We start from the raw sequence: 15,823 nt of genomic DNA, 5'->3' as shown, positions 1-15,823 counted from the left end.
ACTGTGCAATCATTCCTCTCACTATTCACATCTACATGATTACTTTAATTTTTCATGTATTTAACCTTAACATTATTCACATGAACCATCTAGGGCTGCTCCATGTAGATTTTTTGGCCTCTAAACCAGGAATTGTTGGCATATATAAGAATGGGTAGGTGCATTTTTACATACCATTATTCCGTGCGCTTGAAATAAACCCTTACACCAACACCTTTCCTAGTATTCTCCAAAGACTCATCGCTCTTTCATTCTTACACTCCACCATACCCTCTTTTCTTCCATGGAAAGAAATTATATCATTGCACCAATTATTTGATTCAAAAAAATGAAATTGAAATTGAAACTTGAAATCGTAGGTATAAAATGTCAGCAGAGACAAATAATATGAAACTTGTCGCCATATTGCTACAAATGAAAAATATATTATCAACTGCAGTAATTTTTAAAGTTTCAAAATTTTCACAGCTATTAGCCAACCCATTTTTAATTATGTCAAAATTACCAAGAGTAATTTTCATATTTCAATACATTCTTGTAATTCAAACCACTGACATTAAAATTCCTAAAATACACTATCTAACTTTCTCTAACGTCATATTCCTCCTAAATGGTATCATAATGTGATCCATTCCTTTAGCTACTCCTTGACTACCTTACTCATTCACTTCTTAGGCAGTTCTAATTTATTTTGGAATTATTAGGTATTTTTTGTCCCTCTGCAATTTGTGTTTTTTTTTACTTTTTCTACAAAAATGTTGCAACATTATTCAGCTCACTTTAAGTAACATACATAGTTTTTGACAGGATATTGTAGCCCTTGGATCAATAAATATTTTATATGCCTCTCTCTCTCTTTGATCATAGAATCTTCTCATATACATTCCACCAAGTATTATTACCTTTCACTCTCATAACCAAGCCATCCCTACATACTGTTTCAGTACATTCAGCAATCAGTCCTTTTAACAATCCCTAATCATCATTTACTCATGCATTTTTAATGTATATATATATATATATATATATATATATATATATATATATATATATATTGCAGGTCGCGGTAGTCCAGGGGGTAGAGCGTTGGACTGCTGACCAGAGGGTCTCGGGTTCGATTCCCGGGCGAGGCACTCTGGGCACCTGCAGCTCCACCCAAGCTAAAGTGATTTTTCAGGTATCAGATCTTCCTGGGAAACCATAACCGGCACAGGGAAAGGAACTGACCCCCTACCCTGATCTGTGAATTTCACACACCGTATAGGGCTTAGTACTCTACCATCACCTACTAAACCGACCTTAGGGTTGATTACTGTGTCTATGGTTAATATGTCTCATTCTACCATCTCCATAGACTACAACCTGGATGTGGTCAGAGGGCTTGTGCTTTTTGATGGCTCAGAGCTGTGTTCGCGAGAGTAAGGATAATTGCTTCTAGTGGGGTCACACATGCCAGTTGAGTTGAAGGGTAGGAGCCGGACAAAAGGTAGTCCATGCAGCATTGTTTCTTATTTAGGTGGCTGCAAAGGCATCTGACCCCAGTAGGGTGGACATTTTATTGATAGTGTGTTATCAAAAACACAATGGAGGAAGGCAATGGGAAACCACCTCAATTACTTATCCCAAGAGGGTAATGATGAGAACAATAGAGACAATGATTTTGGCAACTATGGGACTCAGTCCAATCAGCTGTGTGTCATGGCCAGTAGTAGGAGAGCCAAGACTTCCATGGCTGTCATTTCACAAAATTCTTACAAAGCATGAGCAACAGCAGCAGCATGGAAGACACAAAAGAGGGCCAAATTAGTTAAGATAAGACTTGGAATACTAGGATAATGATGGGGTCAAGAAAGTTCAAAATTATAAGGTACGACATGAAGAGAGGAAATATAGATATTTAAAATGGAAGGATAGCAGGGATTATTGGAGTGTTAGTCAATATGCAATGTAATAATATGGGACAAAAAGGATGGAAGATGCATAGTGGACATAAATCAGGTGGATGATAAAATAATTTTGTAGAAGTAAAATCTAAACTAACACATTGGTCTTTAGTCAGGTCTATTTGCTAATAAGTAACCATAGGGACAAAAAATAGACATGTTTTACAATCAATTAGAGGGAGCTTTCAAAGGTTTGCCTGGAAGGAAACATTTGGTAGTAATGAGTGATTGGAATGTGTTGATGGGCAAAGGGAGAGATGGGAGTGAGGTAGGGGAATTATCGCTATAGGAACAAGGAATGATCCTGGGAAGAAAGTAATTATCCTCTAAGCAATCATTTGTCTTACTCCCCATTTTCTTATTGTAATCCTAATTACCGCTTTAGTTGTGAGTGAAATCAAATTTATTTTTCTTAATGTTGTCCTCACATACCGTTACTTTCCCCATTCTGAGCCACAAACTAAAGCTCATCAGACAAAATCTTCTGGCCAAATTCATCCCTCATAAATGCTACAAATCAGCCCATAAAAGTCTTCTTTCCACATTTTCCCCAACCCACAAGTCATACCACAAGAATATTAGCCATCCCCATAGCCTTCATAGATTTCCACTACCTTAATTCCCTTTCAATCTTGAAATCAAGGGTGCCTGGACATAAAATATCCCTATCTGTGCCATATTCTATTCCAGAATGCTGTAGATGGGTGAGATAGAGGGCATGGAGCATGAAAGGAGGAAGAATAGATGTGGACGAGGGCAGTATGTAGGTGAGGGAAGATGAAGTGAAAGGAGTGGCAGAGGGTTGGGCAGGAGTACAGGAGTAGAAATCGGGCGATAAAATTGAATTTAATTCAGCCCTAAAATATCTATATGTATTTATTCTCTCCATCTTTCCCTTTATATTTTATTAATTTCTTGTCCTTAACATAATCCTAGCATTCTATCTCCCTATTCTAACTGATTCAAACCGCATCTCATTCTTCTGATCTTCTGCTGTTGCTTTCTCTGTGCAAGGATTTCATGAGATGACCACTGCAGAAACCTTGTCTCTCCCACTGATGGGAACAACAAACACATGGCCAATTGGACCAAGTCCCATAATTACCAGGGCTTATTGTCATTATGGTGACCAGCCTGAGAGTCTTGGGATAAATAACTCATGTGGTTTCCCACTTCCGACTCAATAGTGTTTTTAATGTGACACTCAAATGGCTGCCCCAATATGGTCAGATGCTTTTGCAGCCACCTCACTGAGAACTGACACTGTGCAGACTATCTTTCAACTGGCTTATACCTTTTGACCTATCTGGTATTGGTTTCTGCACCAAGAGCAATAATCATTGCTCCTGCCAGCACAGCTCTAAGAGCCATCAGAATGCTCAAGCCAACCATATCAAAGTTACAGTCCACAAGGAGGTATCAAATTATTATATATATATATATATATATATATATATTTTCATAGGATGTTGGATCAAAAAATAAGGTTTTTTAGTAGCATTTAAAGTCATTATGTACTTGGTTCATAAAATTAATTTTGCTGAAACATCTAACTCCTTCTATATCCTGAATTTTCTGTAATCAGGTATTATTTTCTATCTGACAACAAGATGCCTTGAAACTGATCTATCAGCGGTAATTCAGACCTTGTCCCACAGCGGTAATTCAACAAATACATTTGCAGGCATAGAAACATATTGTAAGCATGTACATTTGGCTTAGCCCAGCAAAATAGGAGTATAATCATATATTATTAGACTTAATCATATATTATTCAGGGGGAATATTGCCCAAGGAAAAGTCAGGTGGCAAAACCTAATATGATACCTCTGTAAAGCAAATAATATTGCTAGCTTTTTTAAGCTTACATGGTATCCCTCATAGATATTTTTTTAAACATTGTTTGAGTAAGAAATCTTGATCATACATTTATACCTACATGGCATTGAAAGACTTTCTCATAGATTTCAAAATCATAACTTTCACTTGCATTGCCTGCATTCAAGTATGACTCGCCATTAGTTCTAACTGGCAGGTAAAAGTGCCTAGGTCCTTGAATATACAAAAAGTTGTACCATTTTTCAAGCAGTGGGAAAATTTCATTTGCTGGTAATTCTACATGATTATAATTTAGCTTTTCCTCAATGAATCAACTCAAGAGGTGATTGATGAAAGTGGTCATACTTATTATAATTTATATGATTCTAAACTTTCTTTGGAATACTCATACTTGTAAGTGCTATTTTTATAAATATATAAATTTAATGCGTGAATTATGGTCTTGTCTCAAGATGATGAATCACCTTGCTTTTCCTTCAGATAAAGCCAATGCAGATTAAATTTATTAAAAAAGGCAATTAATATTTGTATGGGTATTTCATTCATTATTAAGAGTTATATGCTACAATAGCAATATTAGTACATAGGTAATAAGTTATTATTTACAATCAAGCGATGAAATACATTTTGCTAGCATTAACTTTGCCATGTCTACTCGTAGGCATGTGAAATACGGACTATTTATTCTCCAGACATTGTTAATAACAGAGAAATATGGAATCGCCAGTTTCATTAAAGAATTAATCTAATAAGAATATTTCTCATCATCATTGGTGATTTTCTTGAGTATAGATGTTATTCCTATCTTTTGTTTTTCTCTCCATCTCACCATACTCTTCTCGATTTTTAAAACTATTTATCATATTCATCCTCTATTAAAATACTCAAGCACATCAGCATCCTTTTTCTCAGGTTTATTTTCATATTACTATGTAATGTTTTATCCGTAATGATTTAGCCATACTTTTTCTAATCTCGCTTTATTTCTAATTCATCAGGCTATGTCATCTCAACCTTTTACACTATTCTAACCTCAAACTTTTCACAAATACTTCCAACTCTTCAGCATCTATTCTTATCACTTTGGTCTGATTTTAGTTCACTCTTAAACACAATTATGCCTTTTGATGTCCTTCATATTATACTGTGCCTTTCTTCTTTGGCAGAGATAACATATTTGGCTTATGGCCACTCCCCACTTCAGTAAATTTCTTTCCTCGAGAATTTCAAGCCCTTCATCCCATTTTCTGCCAGGAATTGTAGTAGCTTCAGAGGTAATAATGTTGATATTTATTTTTGTCCAAAGGGTTTTTAGATCCAGTATAGGACATGTCATAATTATGGGTTATGGGCTCACTGCAGAAAAAGTGATAAGTGATGACATAAAAGAGTAATAATACAAAACACCATACAGCATGGTTGAAATTACAGGTTACTTTTTATTTATTACGTAAGGACTGACAGTATGACTTTAATAGAAATTTATGCACATAAGGTATCATAATTTGTCATTAATAAAATCTCAAATGTGTTAGTCATTTTTTGAGCAAGAAACATTTTTACTGTACATCAAAATGTAAATAATTTTGTATTTCTTCATAAGCCTGTGGAAGTTTATTTCATATTTCATAAACTTCCACAGGCGAATAAACTGGCCCCATTGACTTTGGTCCAATGGTAATAGCAGGAGACCAAGATCCTAAAATATTGGGGGGGGTTGATGCTCTGGCTGGTTTATTGATAATGAAATGGATGGCCTTCTTTTGTAGCTTGAATTTTTTTTTGAATGAGGGGATGAGCCCCAAAGGATAATAGCATAAGTAATATGGAAGTACACAATTTTTGTGTGTACAGCATTTTTGGCACTTCCATTATAAAAATTTCCTTCAGCATTCCAAGGATGAAGCATACTGGGCTTCATTTCTATATGCTGAAAATTTTAATGTTTACAATACAGGGCATGGCTTAATTATCTTCTCATATGAAGAGATGTATTTTAGAGGCCGATAGAATGGTGTCCTATTCATTCCCAGTGCCTTCTTGCCTTTCATATTCTTCATAGCCTCTACTGCAGTACCATCTCTGGAGTTGTCCCCCTTACATATTTTTTAAATTCAAGGCTTATCATTTGATATTTATTGGTCTTTCACTTATGCATTCCATTACAACATAGTTGCTTTATCTCCCCTCAGTAATCTGCCTTTTTCAAGTCCTAAAGGTTTTGCATAATTTGTTAAATAGAAACATATTTAGAAATGCATGCAAAAAAACAGTCATAGGTGCGTGATATGATATGCGCATGAGAAGAACTTTAACAATAAGTAGTTTAGACTCTTTAATTGGTAACCATCTACTTACCTCCCAAAAGAAAATCCATTTTTCACTGATGAATGTTGAGGGTGATATGTGTTTACAGTTTTTACTTTCATATGGTCTTACAAAAATAATCCAAACTATATTGGATAATCACCTCAGTTTCTTCAACTTATGCATTTGTACATGGAGTTAAGTTCCTCGGAATGAACAGACTTTGATGTTACAAATTTACTGCTTTGGGCAATTTTATGGTCTCTAGAACATAAAATATCACATTTATCATTCAATTTGGCTAGGGAAGGGAGAAAAATATTTTAATACCATATTCCAGAGCAGTTTTTTCAATAATACACACTCGAGCTCTAGGGAAGGAGAATACTGAAGTTCATTTTTTAGGATTAAAGGAGTTAACTTTAGTTCTGAATGCATGACAGGTCACATTCACTATTTTCAGGAGTTTGAAATGGCGAGGCCATGTGAAAACCAAGTTGCTATACTTACTAGTAATGCGGCAATTATTTCAGTTGAAGTATGTCTTTTTATGATTGTGATTCCATTTTGCGCTCCTTGTGTTGTTTTAAAGGCACCCCTAGAATATTACTAAATGTTGTATTGCTGTATAAAAAGCTGCAAACTGCATATATAAATGGTCAACAACGATCCAGGAGCTAGAATAAAGAAAGGACATGCATCTAAAGGGTATGAATGTGGAGGGATGGGCCATTTAGAGGTGCATAAGGCTTTCCTAGGTAAGTTATACTTGAAATAAAAATTATTTGTGTAACCTTATTGATGAACATTTTTTAAGAATATAGGATTTTAAACATAGATTTCATGAGCTCAATGTCAATATAATTTCAAGTTTCTTTTAACAGCCTGTCCCTATCAAGTATCATTAACTTTTGTAAATTAGCAATATTAAGGTAAAAGAAAATGTCAATTGAAAGTGGTTGATAGGGAAAAATGAATGAGTTTTATTTGCATGATCATTTATTTGGAATACATTTATAGCCATAATGATAATTTCAGGGTCACTTTAAAAAGAGAGCCTTAAAATCAAGCAGAAAATATGTTGAAGAATTTAAAACGTAATGCTGTTTCCACTGCATTCCATGGCAAGGTTAATAATTGGTATTCTACCGGTTAAGGTAGGTTTTGGACTGGCACAGCCTATACAATGATACATTTCCTTGCCTCGCCTAACAAAACGTAACTTGGCATCTGATGCTATATCAAACCATCTTCAATTCTGAATAATTCATTCCTTTGTTCATAATGTCCAACATACCTATTCTTTGCCTACCCTTTTCTCACTTGTCTAGCATTCTCACTTTGATCACAGTCTTCAGCATACCCTTGCAAATCATAACAGTATGTATTTATCTTTCCTGCCAAATTTGCACTTCTCCTAACAATACTCTTTTCTCACTCATCATGCCTCGCACTACCTATCTTTTTTTCTTTTCAGTCCATTACACCTATTCCATCATTCTCCACAACCACATACCAAAAGCTTCCTATTTATGCCTAACATCTGGCCTCAAAAGTCATGTTTTTGTAATGTACAAAACCATACTCCATATCAAAGTTTTAACAAGGCTTTTATTAACATCCTTATCAATATTCCTGTCATCAATTCCATCCTCCTGGTGAAATTCTTTGCCTAATGCAATTCTTCTACTAAATATCCCCACTTCTTAGACCATTTAGGTCCAAAACACTTCCAAGATAGGTAATCTGTTCCACTTACTCTAGTTCCATGTTAAGGATGAAATTATTTCTTCCTTAGCTAACTTTGTCCCTTAATTGTCTTCAGTAATACTGCTGAGTGAAGACAAGAGGTAAAAGAGTGTATGTAGGTCGTTATATAATTGTTTAGAATCTAGTTGCTATTTTAAACTCCTTTACAAATCAAACAAATTTATTTATTAACTTCTCAAGTAAATGTATTTAATAAAACTTTTTGCTCTAACCTCAGGTCCAGAATTTATAACCAAAAAGTGATGTTTTTCACTGTTTCTATGCAATTAATTTGGATTTCTTAAAATATTGTAGCAATTTCCAAATTTTAATGCCAATCTTCTTCATAGGTTGACATACCAAGTTTTTTATTCTTTGCTTGTCATATATATATATATATATATATATATATATATATATATATATATATATATATATATATATATATATATATATATATATATATATATATATATATATATATATATATATATATATATATATATATATATACATATACATATACACATATACATACATATATATATACATATATATATGTATGTATATATATATATATGTATGTATATATATATATATATATATATATATATATATATATATATATATATATACAGGGTTCGTCCGGAAAATAAGTGTACTGAGCTCAGGAAAAAAATTTATTACACTTTTACATATCTTAAGCTAATATTCCTCAAAATAGGACCCTTGTGAGTCGATACACTTGTTCCAGCGGCGTTCCCATTCCTGGAACGCTCCCGCGAAGGCATCATCGGGAACCTCTCGAAGACTCGTCGTCGACCTCTTCTCTGCCCTCCACGAACATCTTGTGCCACCGAAAGATCATGTTTCTGGACATGGCTGACTCCCCGTAAGCCTGGTTAATCATACCGACAGTTTCGGTAGACGATTTCCCAAGCTTTACCGCAAATTTGATGGAATAACACTACTCCAAAAACTTCGGCATCGCGTTCCGTGACGTGGGTCGAGCGTGGAGGTTCGCGTTAACAGAGCTCCTCACTACACCACAGCTCAGAGCCGACTGCCTTTTTCAGCGTCGCTTGCCAACATACCCCCCTCCAATCGCAGCCCATCAGAGCAGTGCTGGGCGCGCCTGGAGCGGCGGGAAAAAATCAGTGCACTTATTTTCCGGACGAACCCTGTATATATATATAATATATATATATATATATATATATATATATATATAATGGGCTGACACAATATAACACAAATAGAAAAGAATAGACACATTTAAAAGAACACTCACACGGTAAATTGTTCGAGCTTTTGGCCCTCTCAGAGGCCTTCTTCAAGAGAGACTGAAAATATGCTATTGCAGAGGAGAGGGGAAAGAGCTATGGGCGTGGAGGGGAGGTACGGAGGGAATGCTGGGAGGGAAATTAAATATGGCGGTTTAGGGTGGGAATTTTAAAGGAACGGAAGGATAGTATGTAGGCGGATTCACGAGTTCTCACCTCTATGTTGGTGGCTAAATCAGGTAGGGATTCTAGGATGCTTAGAGCAAAACACCCTACCTGATTCAGCCACCAACATAGAGGTGAGAACTCGTGAATCCGCCTACATACTATCCTTCCGTTCCTTTAAAATTCCCACCCTAAACCGCCATATTTAATTTCCCTCCCAGCATTCCCTCCACACCTCCCCTCCACGCCCATAGCTCTTTCCCCTCTCCTCTGCAATAGCATATTTTCAGTCTCTCTTGAAGAAGGCCTCTGAGAGGGCCGAAAGCTCGAACAATTTACCGTGTGAGTGTTCTTTTAAATGTGTCTATTCTTTTCTATTTGTGTTATATTGTGTCAGCCCATTATTGTGCCGCTCGTGTGAGTTTTTCCGTACAATCGTATATATATATATATATATATATATATATATATATATATATATATATATATATATATATATATATATATATATATATATATATGACATATATCATATATATATATATATATATATATATATATATATATATATGACATATATCATATATATATATATATATATATATATAAAACATACACCATTAAGCATAACTCATGTTGAAAAATAAGAGTGCTATCCTTAAAGCCCACTACCTACGAAAAATTTTATAAATTTCTAATCAATCAATTCCAATATTTCAGAAAAGTAGCCACTGTACGTGTACATGAATCAAAAGATACTTACACTACAAGTGATTTGTAGAAATGATTGTTCTTTGTTTTAAATTAAGTTTACCATTACATATTATTTGGCTTTCATTGAAAAAATGTGCCCATAAACCACAGCTTAGAGCAAAATGTGTATGCTTGTTATATTCTTTCGGTTGATTTCCCATGGCAGTTAAATATCTGTATCCTAAGCAGTTTTAAATTACTATTTTTGGCAATAAAAACTTTTTTCACCCCTGTCTTTTGTGTTAACTTTTGGTAACTATGTATTTTCGTTGTTCCAAATTCTAATGACCTGATATAGGAGCTCTTACTGTTTTTCTACATTTTACTTTGCCTTTGCACCAAACAGATGAAATTCATAAGGAAATAATCTAAACTGAACAAAAAATTCAATAATTAAAGAGAGAACTCAAGAGATATTGAGATGGAAAATGTCAACTGAAAAGCAACTTTGTTTACCAAAGAAAAACATATACTATTTATGCGTAGGTAGTATAATGGAAAAGCATTGGTCAGAGGAGACTATCAACAATACCCTGAAGGATAGGGTGGTGTGTGGAAGTAAAAGATGTTATTGTTCAGTTAATTTTGATTTGCCTCTTACTAATCAGAGAACTCATTTGATAAGAATGAATCAATTTAAGTTTCAGTCTAACATCCTCCATAGAATGTCGAGGTTAAAGTGGAAGGATTGTTAATAAATACAGGCATTTCATTCTCATGACTGATGGCATGATAATTGTAGGAGAGATAGAGTGAGGCCATATTTCCCAATGATCAATCGGTAATATTACCAGAAAGAGGGGTTGGGGGCCTTAGAAAGCCTAATTTTGCATTCATTTTGGGTGGAATATCAACCAGGTGGAAGCAAACTGTGGCCTACCACCTAACTGGTGTATCATTGTACCAGTCCATAGTATTAAAGGAGGTTACATTTGTGGTAATTCAGTGGAGCTATGCATTAGGGGTAGAAGTAAGAGTTGTGCACAGTAATTTATGTGGAAGGAGGCAACCAAGCCTTGGAGGGAATGTGGTGTTTTTATACTCCCACATGCTGTCCAAGTAAAAACTTTTATGTGAGCATCCAGTTGACAAGGGTGTTTCTTTTACTTCTACCCCTACTGCATGATTCCTCTGAATTACTACAAATATTACCTCCTTAAATGCTATGGACTGGTACAATGATATACCAGTTAGGCAGCAGGCCACAAGCTGTATTTCATAATAGATACCCCTCAAATAATAATAAAAGTATGATAAATCGTTTTGTGCAAGGGTAAGCATTTACTTTGTCAGAGTCAATAGTCAAGTTCATAATATGTCAATACCTTAGGTTTCAATCCAATATGTGAAAGTTTCTTATTCTTAGAGTAAGCTTGATTAAAAGTAAGTTTGCACTGTTCTTAGGTCAGTGATGCTAAGAACCAAACAATTTTTATAAAATGAGAGTAAGCATGGCTACTGCCCTGCTTTCCCCCAGTGTAGCAAGATAACTACAATATTGTATAAAAAAGATAAAAATTCATGAAGACACCATAGCAACCAAATGGTTTTCTTTTTAAATTGTTTTGTTAAATTAGTCCTCTATTGATAACAACTAACCAAACATGCAGAAATGTTGACTTTGCTGATGATTGGATCTCCTCTAGATTCCTAACAATGTGTTTTGAAGTGATCTACAAGATTTCTCTTTTCCTTAGTGCATTGTAACAGAAATCTTCAAATTGTGGCTCTTCTGCAGACAAGGATAGCCTTGATACCCATCTACTATCCTATTCTAGGCTGCTTTTATATACTTAATCTGATAGTCATAAGCTTGTAAAATTATATGTCAGTATTTAAGTCAATTTACAGGTATTTCAGCTTCTTTTTGGATGTATTCATATAAACTACATCACTACTTTTGAAACTCTTTTTATAATCTGATTGCAGCCTTCTTTGCTTTCTTAACGCTGATATGACTTCTTTGTTGTAACATCTAGGTTCCTTACTGTTGCATTTAAGATTGAATGGAATGTTTGTCTTCATTCCTGTGTGTATGATATTTAAGAAATATTTCCACTTAACCAATCCATTGGTGGCCAGGGTGTTTGTCTTGAATTCTAGTAATTCATTATTTAATATTCTTGAAACTTCCCATAAAATGCACAGGCTTGTAAGATGCACTGTGATTTTTCTGATTAGAATTAAGGAAAAATACTTGGATGAGACAGAACAGGATTGAAGTATTTTGATGCTAACTCTTCATGCAAAGAAAATTGAATTGTAAAAATTATTAGCAACTACATATGTATTAACTCCCACCCCCAGGCTACAACTTTGAAATTTAGGACAATGTTGGGGACAGGAAAATAAGAGAATATAAAGTGAGAGATGGAAAGAGGAAATACAGATATTTTAGGCCTATGTGAGGTGAAATGGGAGGATAGCTGGGATTACTGGAGTGATAGTCATGGAGTGGAGAGCGAAATGGTGAGAAAGTAAAACAGATGAGGAAGTGCTAGGTATGGTAGAGGAGGAGAAGGGTTTGTTAGGAGAAATCATCAGGAGAAAGGAAAAAATGATACAAACCATATTGATTGGCAGTGTGATTTTGAAGATAATGAGAGAGGAGAGAATTTTAGGTAAACGAGGAAAGGGCAGGAATAGGTTAGAGATGTTGGACAGAATAAAGGGAGGAAGGAAATATATGGAGATGAAGCGGGCCTTGTTGCAGAGTGGAATGTTATGTTGTGTTTTGTTAGGAGAGACAAGAGAGTAATTTAGTAGTTTTTATTCATCCAAAACCAATCTCAACTGGTAGATTACCTAAAAATAATAATGTATCAACGTTTATTCATCATATATTTCCGAAATTTGTCATCACTACTGCTTAATCATTTCTGTGGTTATTTCCATTGGGTTGTCACTTTCCTTTTACACAATGTCATCTTCATTTCCATGTAGCACATTTCTAAATAGACATTTTTAAAAAGGCGTAATGATATTCTCACTTTTCACTTTCCACCCGGACCTTTTCAATTACAAACACAATAAATCACTGGTCGTTTCATCCCTTAGGAGTAACACCATGAGTTCGTGCCTTACAACCTTTCTTTCGTATTCATGGCAGTTTTTGTGCCATTGTAGATACGGTATGTACGCACAGACCATTTCTCAACAAAAATCTCTCGCACCATGATATCTGAGAAAAATCGGCAATACCAATCGCTTATTTTCTCGCTTTAATCAAAACCAATGTTGTTGAAACAGTAATCCCGTTCTTCCAGTGGTATATTATTCAGTTCTTACTATGCCCCTCTAACTTTGGCCATTTAGGAACACATGTACTTACATCTACAGCACATCTACATTCACTATGTCCAACTTCTGCTCCCTCTCTTCTCGTATCAGCTTATCAGCCAAAACGCATTTCTGCATTCTTGTTACCATGTTCTGAAGCGTAGTTCAGGACTTCAAGTTTAAATGCAATGCTGTGTGACAATTTTCTCTCTGAAGATCCCACGAGATTATTATCACTTTATCTTTTTATTTGACGCTCAGTTTCTGTTATCATTTATCGGGAGCGACAATGTATGTCTGCATTAGCGGATGGGCAACATACCCGCTAGCGCAACGCGTGTAAGTTTCGCAGCAGCACCACATCTGAAACGTAACTACACGCGCGACATAGTATTCACTCGCGATTTATTTGGTAATTTTTTTAAGGAAGTATTATAAACGAAATATTAAAACTCTGTTGTTTATTACTGACTCAAAATAGTAATATTATCAACATTTATAATAAAGACAACCATTTCCTACGCCTGATGCGGAAAAAATACTTAATTGTAGCTATTCATCCTACGAATCGGCTTGCGCTTATAGGTCGAAGTTATTAATTTTTCATGGTACATACTACCCTGCAAGCCACCGCTAGGATGCGTGGCAGGGGGTGATTACACACCATACTACTTTTGGCTCGAAATACCTTCCCCCTAACGCAGTCGGATCATGTTATTCTGATCTCTTACAATTCGTAGGAAAATGACATATTAAATCTATCTGTTCTACACATTATCTCGCTAATTTTATTTACATGATCTCTCCTACCGCAGTACCAAGGGGCTAATTACGCATTTTCAACATCAACGCTAAAGAGACATCTGTAATCATTTTAATACGCTATTCAGCTTGTCATAACTGCGTTTTACAAATTCAGCTCTTCTACGCTGCACGCGATCTAATTCCGCAATCGATACAACCTCATGGGGATCCCATATACTAGCAGAATATCCTAATTGAGGCCTAACCAGCGAAATATACGAAATCTAAGAAAACTTTTCGTCACATTTCCCCAATAATCTTCTAATAATTCCTAACTTTTTGTTAGCCTTTCCGCAAATTCCCCGTAAATGTTTCACCCAGGAGAGGCCGTGAGTGAGAGAAACTCATAAGTATTTAATCGAGTGTACTTTCTCTTTCGTTATTTTTGATGCAATAACCATTCAGGAGGAATCGCTCTTATTCCAAAATTTCATCGCTACGCACTTTTTAAGTTTCATTCATTCAAATTTTAATGTTTTGCTCCACGGTATTGAATTTAGGTCATCTGCTAATGTCGCTTTATCGTGGGGACTACGGACATTCTGTAAAGCACAGTCTTCGGCAAATAAACGTATCTTATACCTCCGGCCCATAAGACATCTGATTTTAGAGCACATTTTAAAGCGAAAAATTGACAGCTGATTTTAGAGCACATTTTAGAGCGAAAAAAGTGCGTCATATGGGCTGGGAAACACGGTAGTTCATTTCCTTCATACATACTATGTACACAGAACTGCTTAGCGGGCACCTCAGCGATAGCTAAAAGAAACGAATTAACTAAATCTTCGTTCGATCAGTTATTTCAATTAATTGAAATAAACGTTTGAATACTCGACGATTGCTTAATTTCGGACAGCTTTTATGTCCCATCAAATATAAACATGGAAACATTTCTTGTTTAGCATGGCATTGCTTATTCCAGAGTTCGGATCCTGTATTTATTATATTTCCTTCATGGAAATTTACCCATCCTTTGTGTTCGGTTTCGTATACGTTTCCATGTCTGTTTTTCTTTTAGACTCTAGGCACCCCTCCCATGGACTACTACCTTGACATGGTAGATAGGCTTATGCGTCCCGATGGCCCCTAGAGCTGTGCTGGCGGGAGCAATGATGATTATTCCTGGAAGGATCACCCATACCAGATAGGTCGAAGGTTGGCAGCCAGACGAAAGGTAGTCCGCAAAGTGTCTGTTCCTCAGTGAGGCGGCTGCAAAGACATCTGACCCGTTGGACAGCTATTGAGTGATGGTATAGCTTTAATAGCACTATTGAGGAAGCCAACGGGAAACCTTATCCCAAGAATTTGAAGAGGGATAGTTTGGAAAAAGGAAAAGTCTGAGTTAATAATCAGAGATGAGCCGGGAAAAATATTAGAAGAATAAGAAAAAATCCAATGAAGATGGAAGGGATATATAGAAGATCTTTATGGTAAAAACATAAGGCCTACAAGGTTAGACATAAAGAGAGAATGTGAAGTAGATGTGAAGGTGCAGGCTTAGGTGCAGGCTTAGATGAAAGCGAGATACAGGGCATTAAGGGAATAGAAGGCCTGTGGAAAGGACATTAAGGGAATTGAAATCAAATAAGGCCGTGGGGATAGACAACATTCCCGCGGAACTACTTAAGGTTTAGGAAAGGTGGGAGGAAGAGTTTTCATGGACTAATTCCAAGCATTTATGAGAGAGGAATTGGGCCGGAA

General features: G+C 35.6%; 1 protein-coding gene across 6 annotated transcripts in view; it reads left to right on the top strand.

The window, feature by feature from the left end:
• Positions 1 to 15,823, top strand: part of LOC139685725 (galactosylgalactosylxylosylprotein 3-beta-glucuronosyltransferase S-like) — a 212,620-nt gene that overhangs the window by 150,106 nt on the left and 46,691 nt on the right. The window contains exon 2 of one of the 6 annotated variants that reach the window (XM_071582762.1): positions 6,682 to 6,847. The exons of 4 other annotated variants lie outside the window; for them this stretch is intronic. Coding sequence is in view for 1 of the 2 variants with exons in the window: in XM_071582759.1 (XP_071438860.1) it covers positions 7,168 to 7,218 (51 nt within the window). In the remaining variant the exon portion in view is untranslated. Of the gene's footprint in view, positions 1 to 6,681; positions 6,848 to 7,138; positions 7,219 to 15,823 lie in introns of those variants that run through there. One more of the 6 variants, XM_071582759.1, reaches the window with a different exon arrangement.

Source organism: Hetaerina americana, unplaced genomic scaffold (genome assembly GCF_022747635.1).
Source record: "Hetaerina americana unplaced genomic scaffold, ioHetAmer1.1.p SCAF_12, whole genome shotgun sequence".
Classification (NCBI taxonomy): Eukaryota; Metazoa; Arthropoda; class Insecta; order Odonata; family Calopterygidae; genus Hetaerina; species Hetaerina americana.
This window is presented reverse-complemented; position numbering and strand designations above follow the sequence as displayed.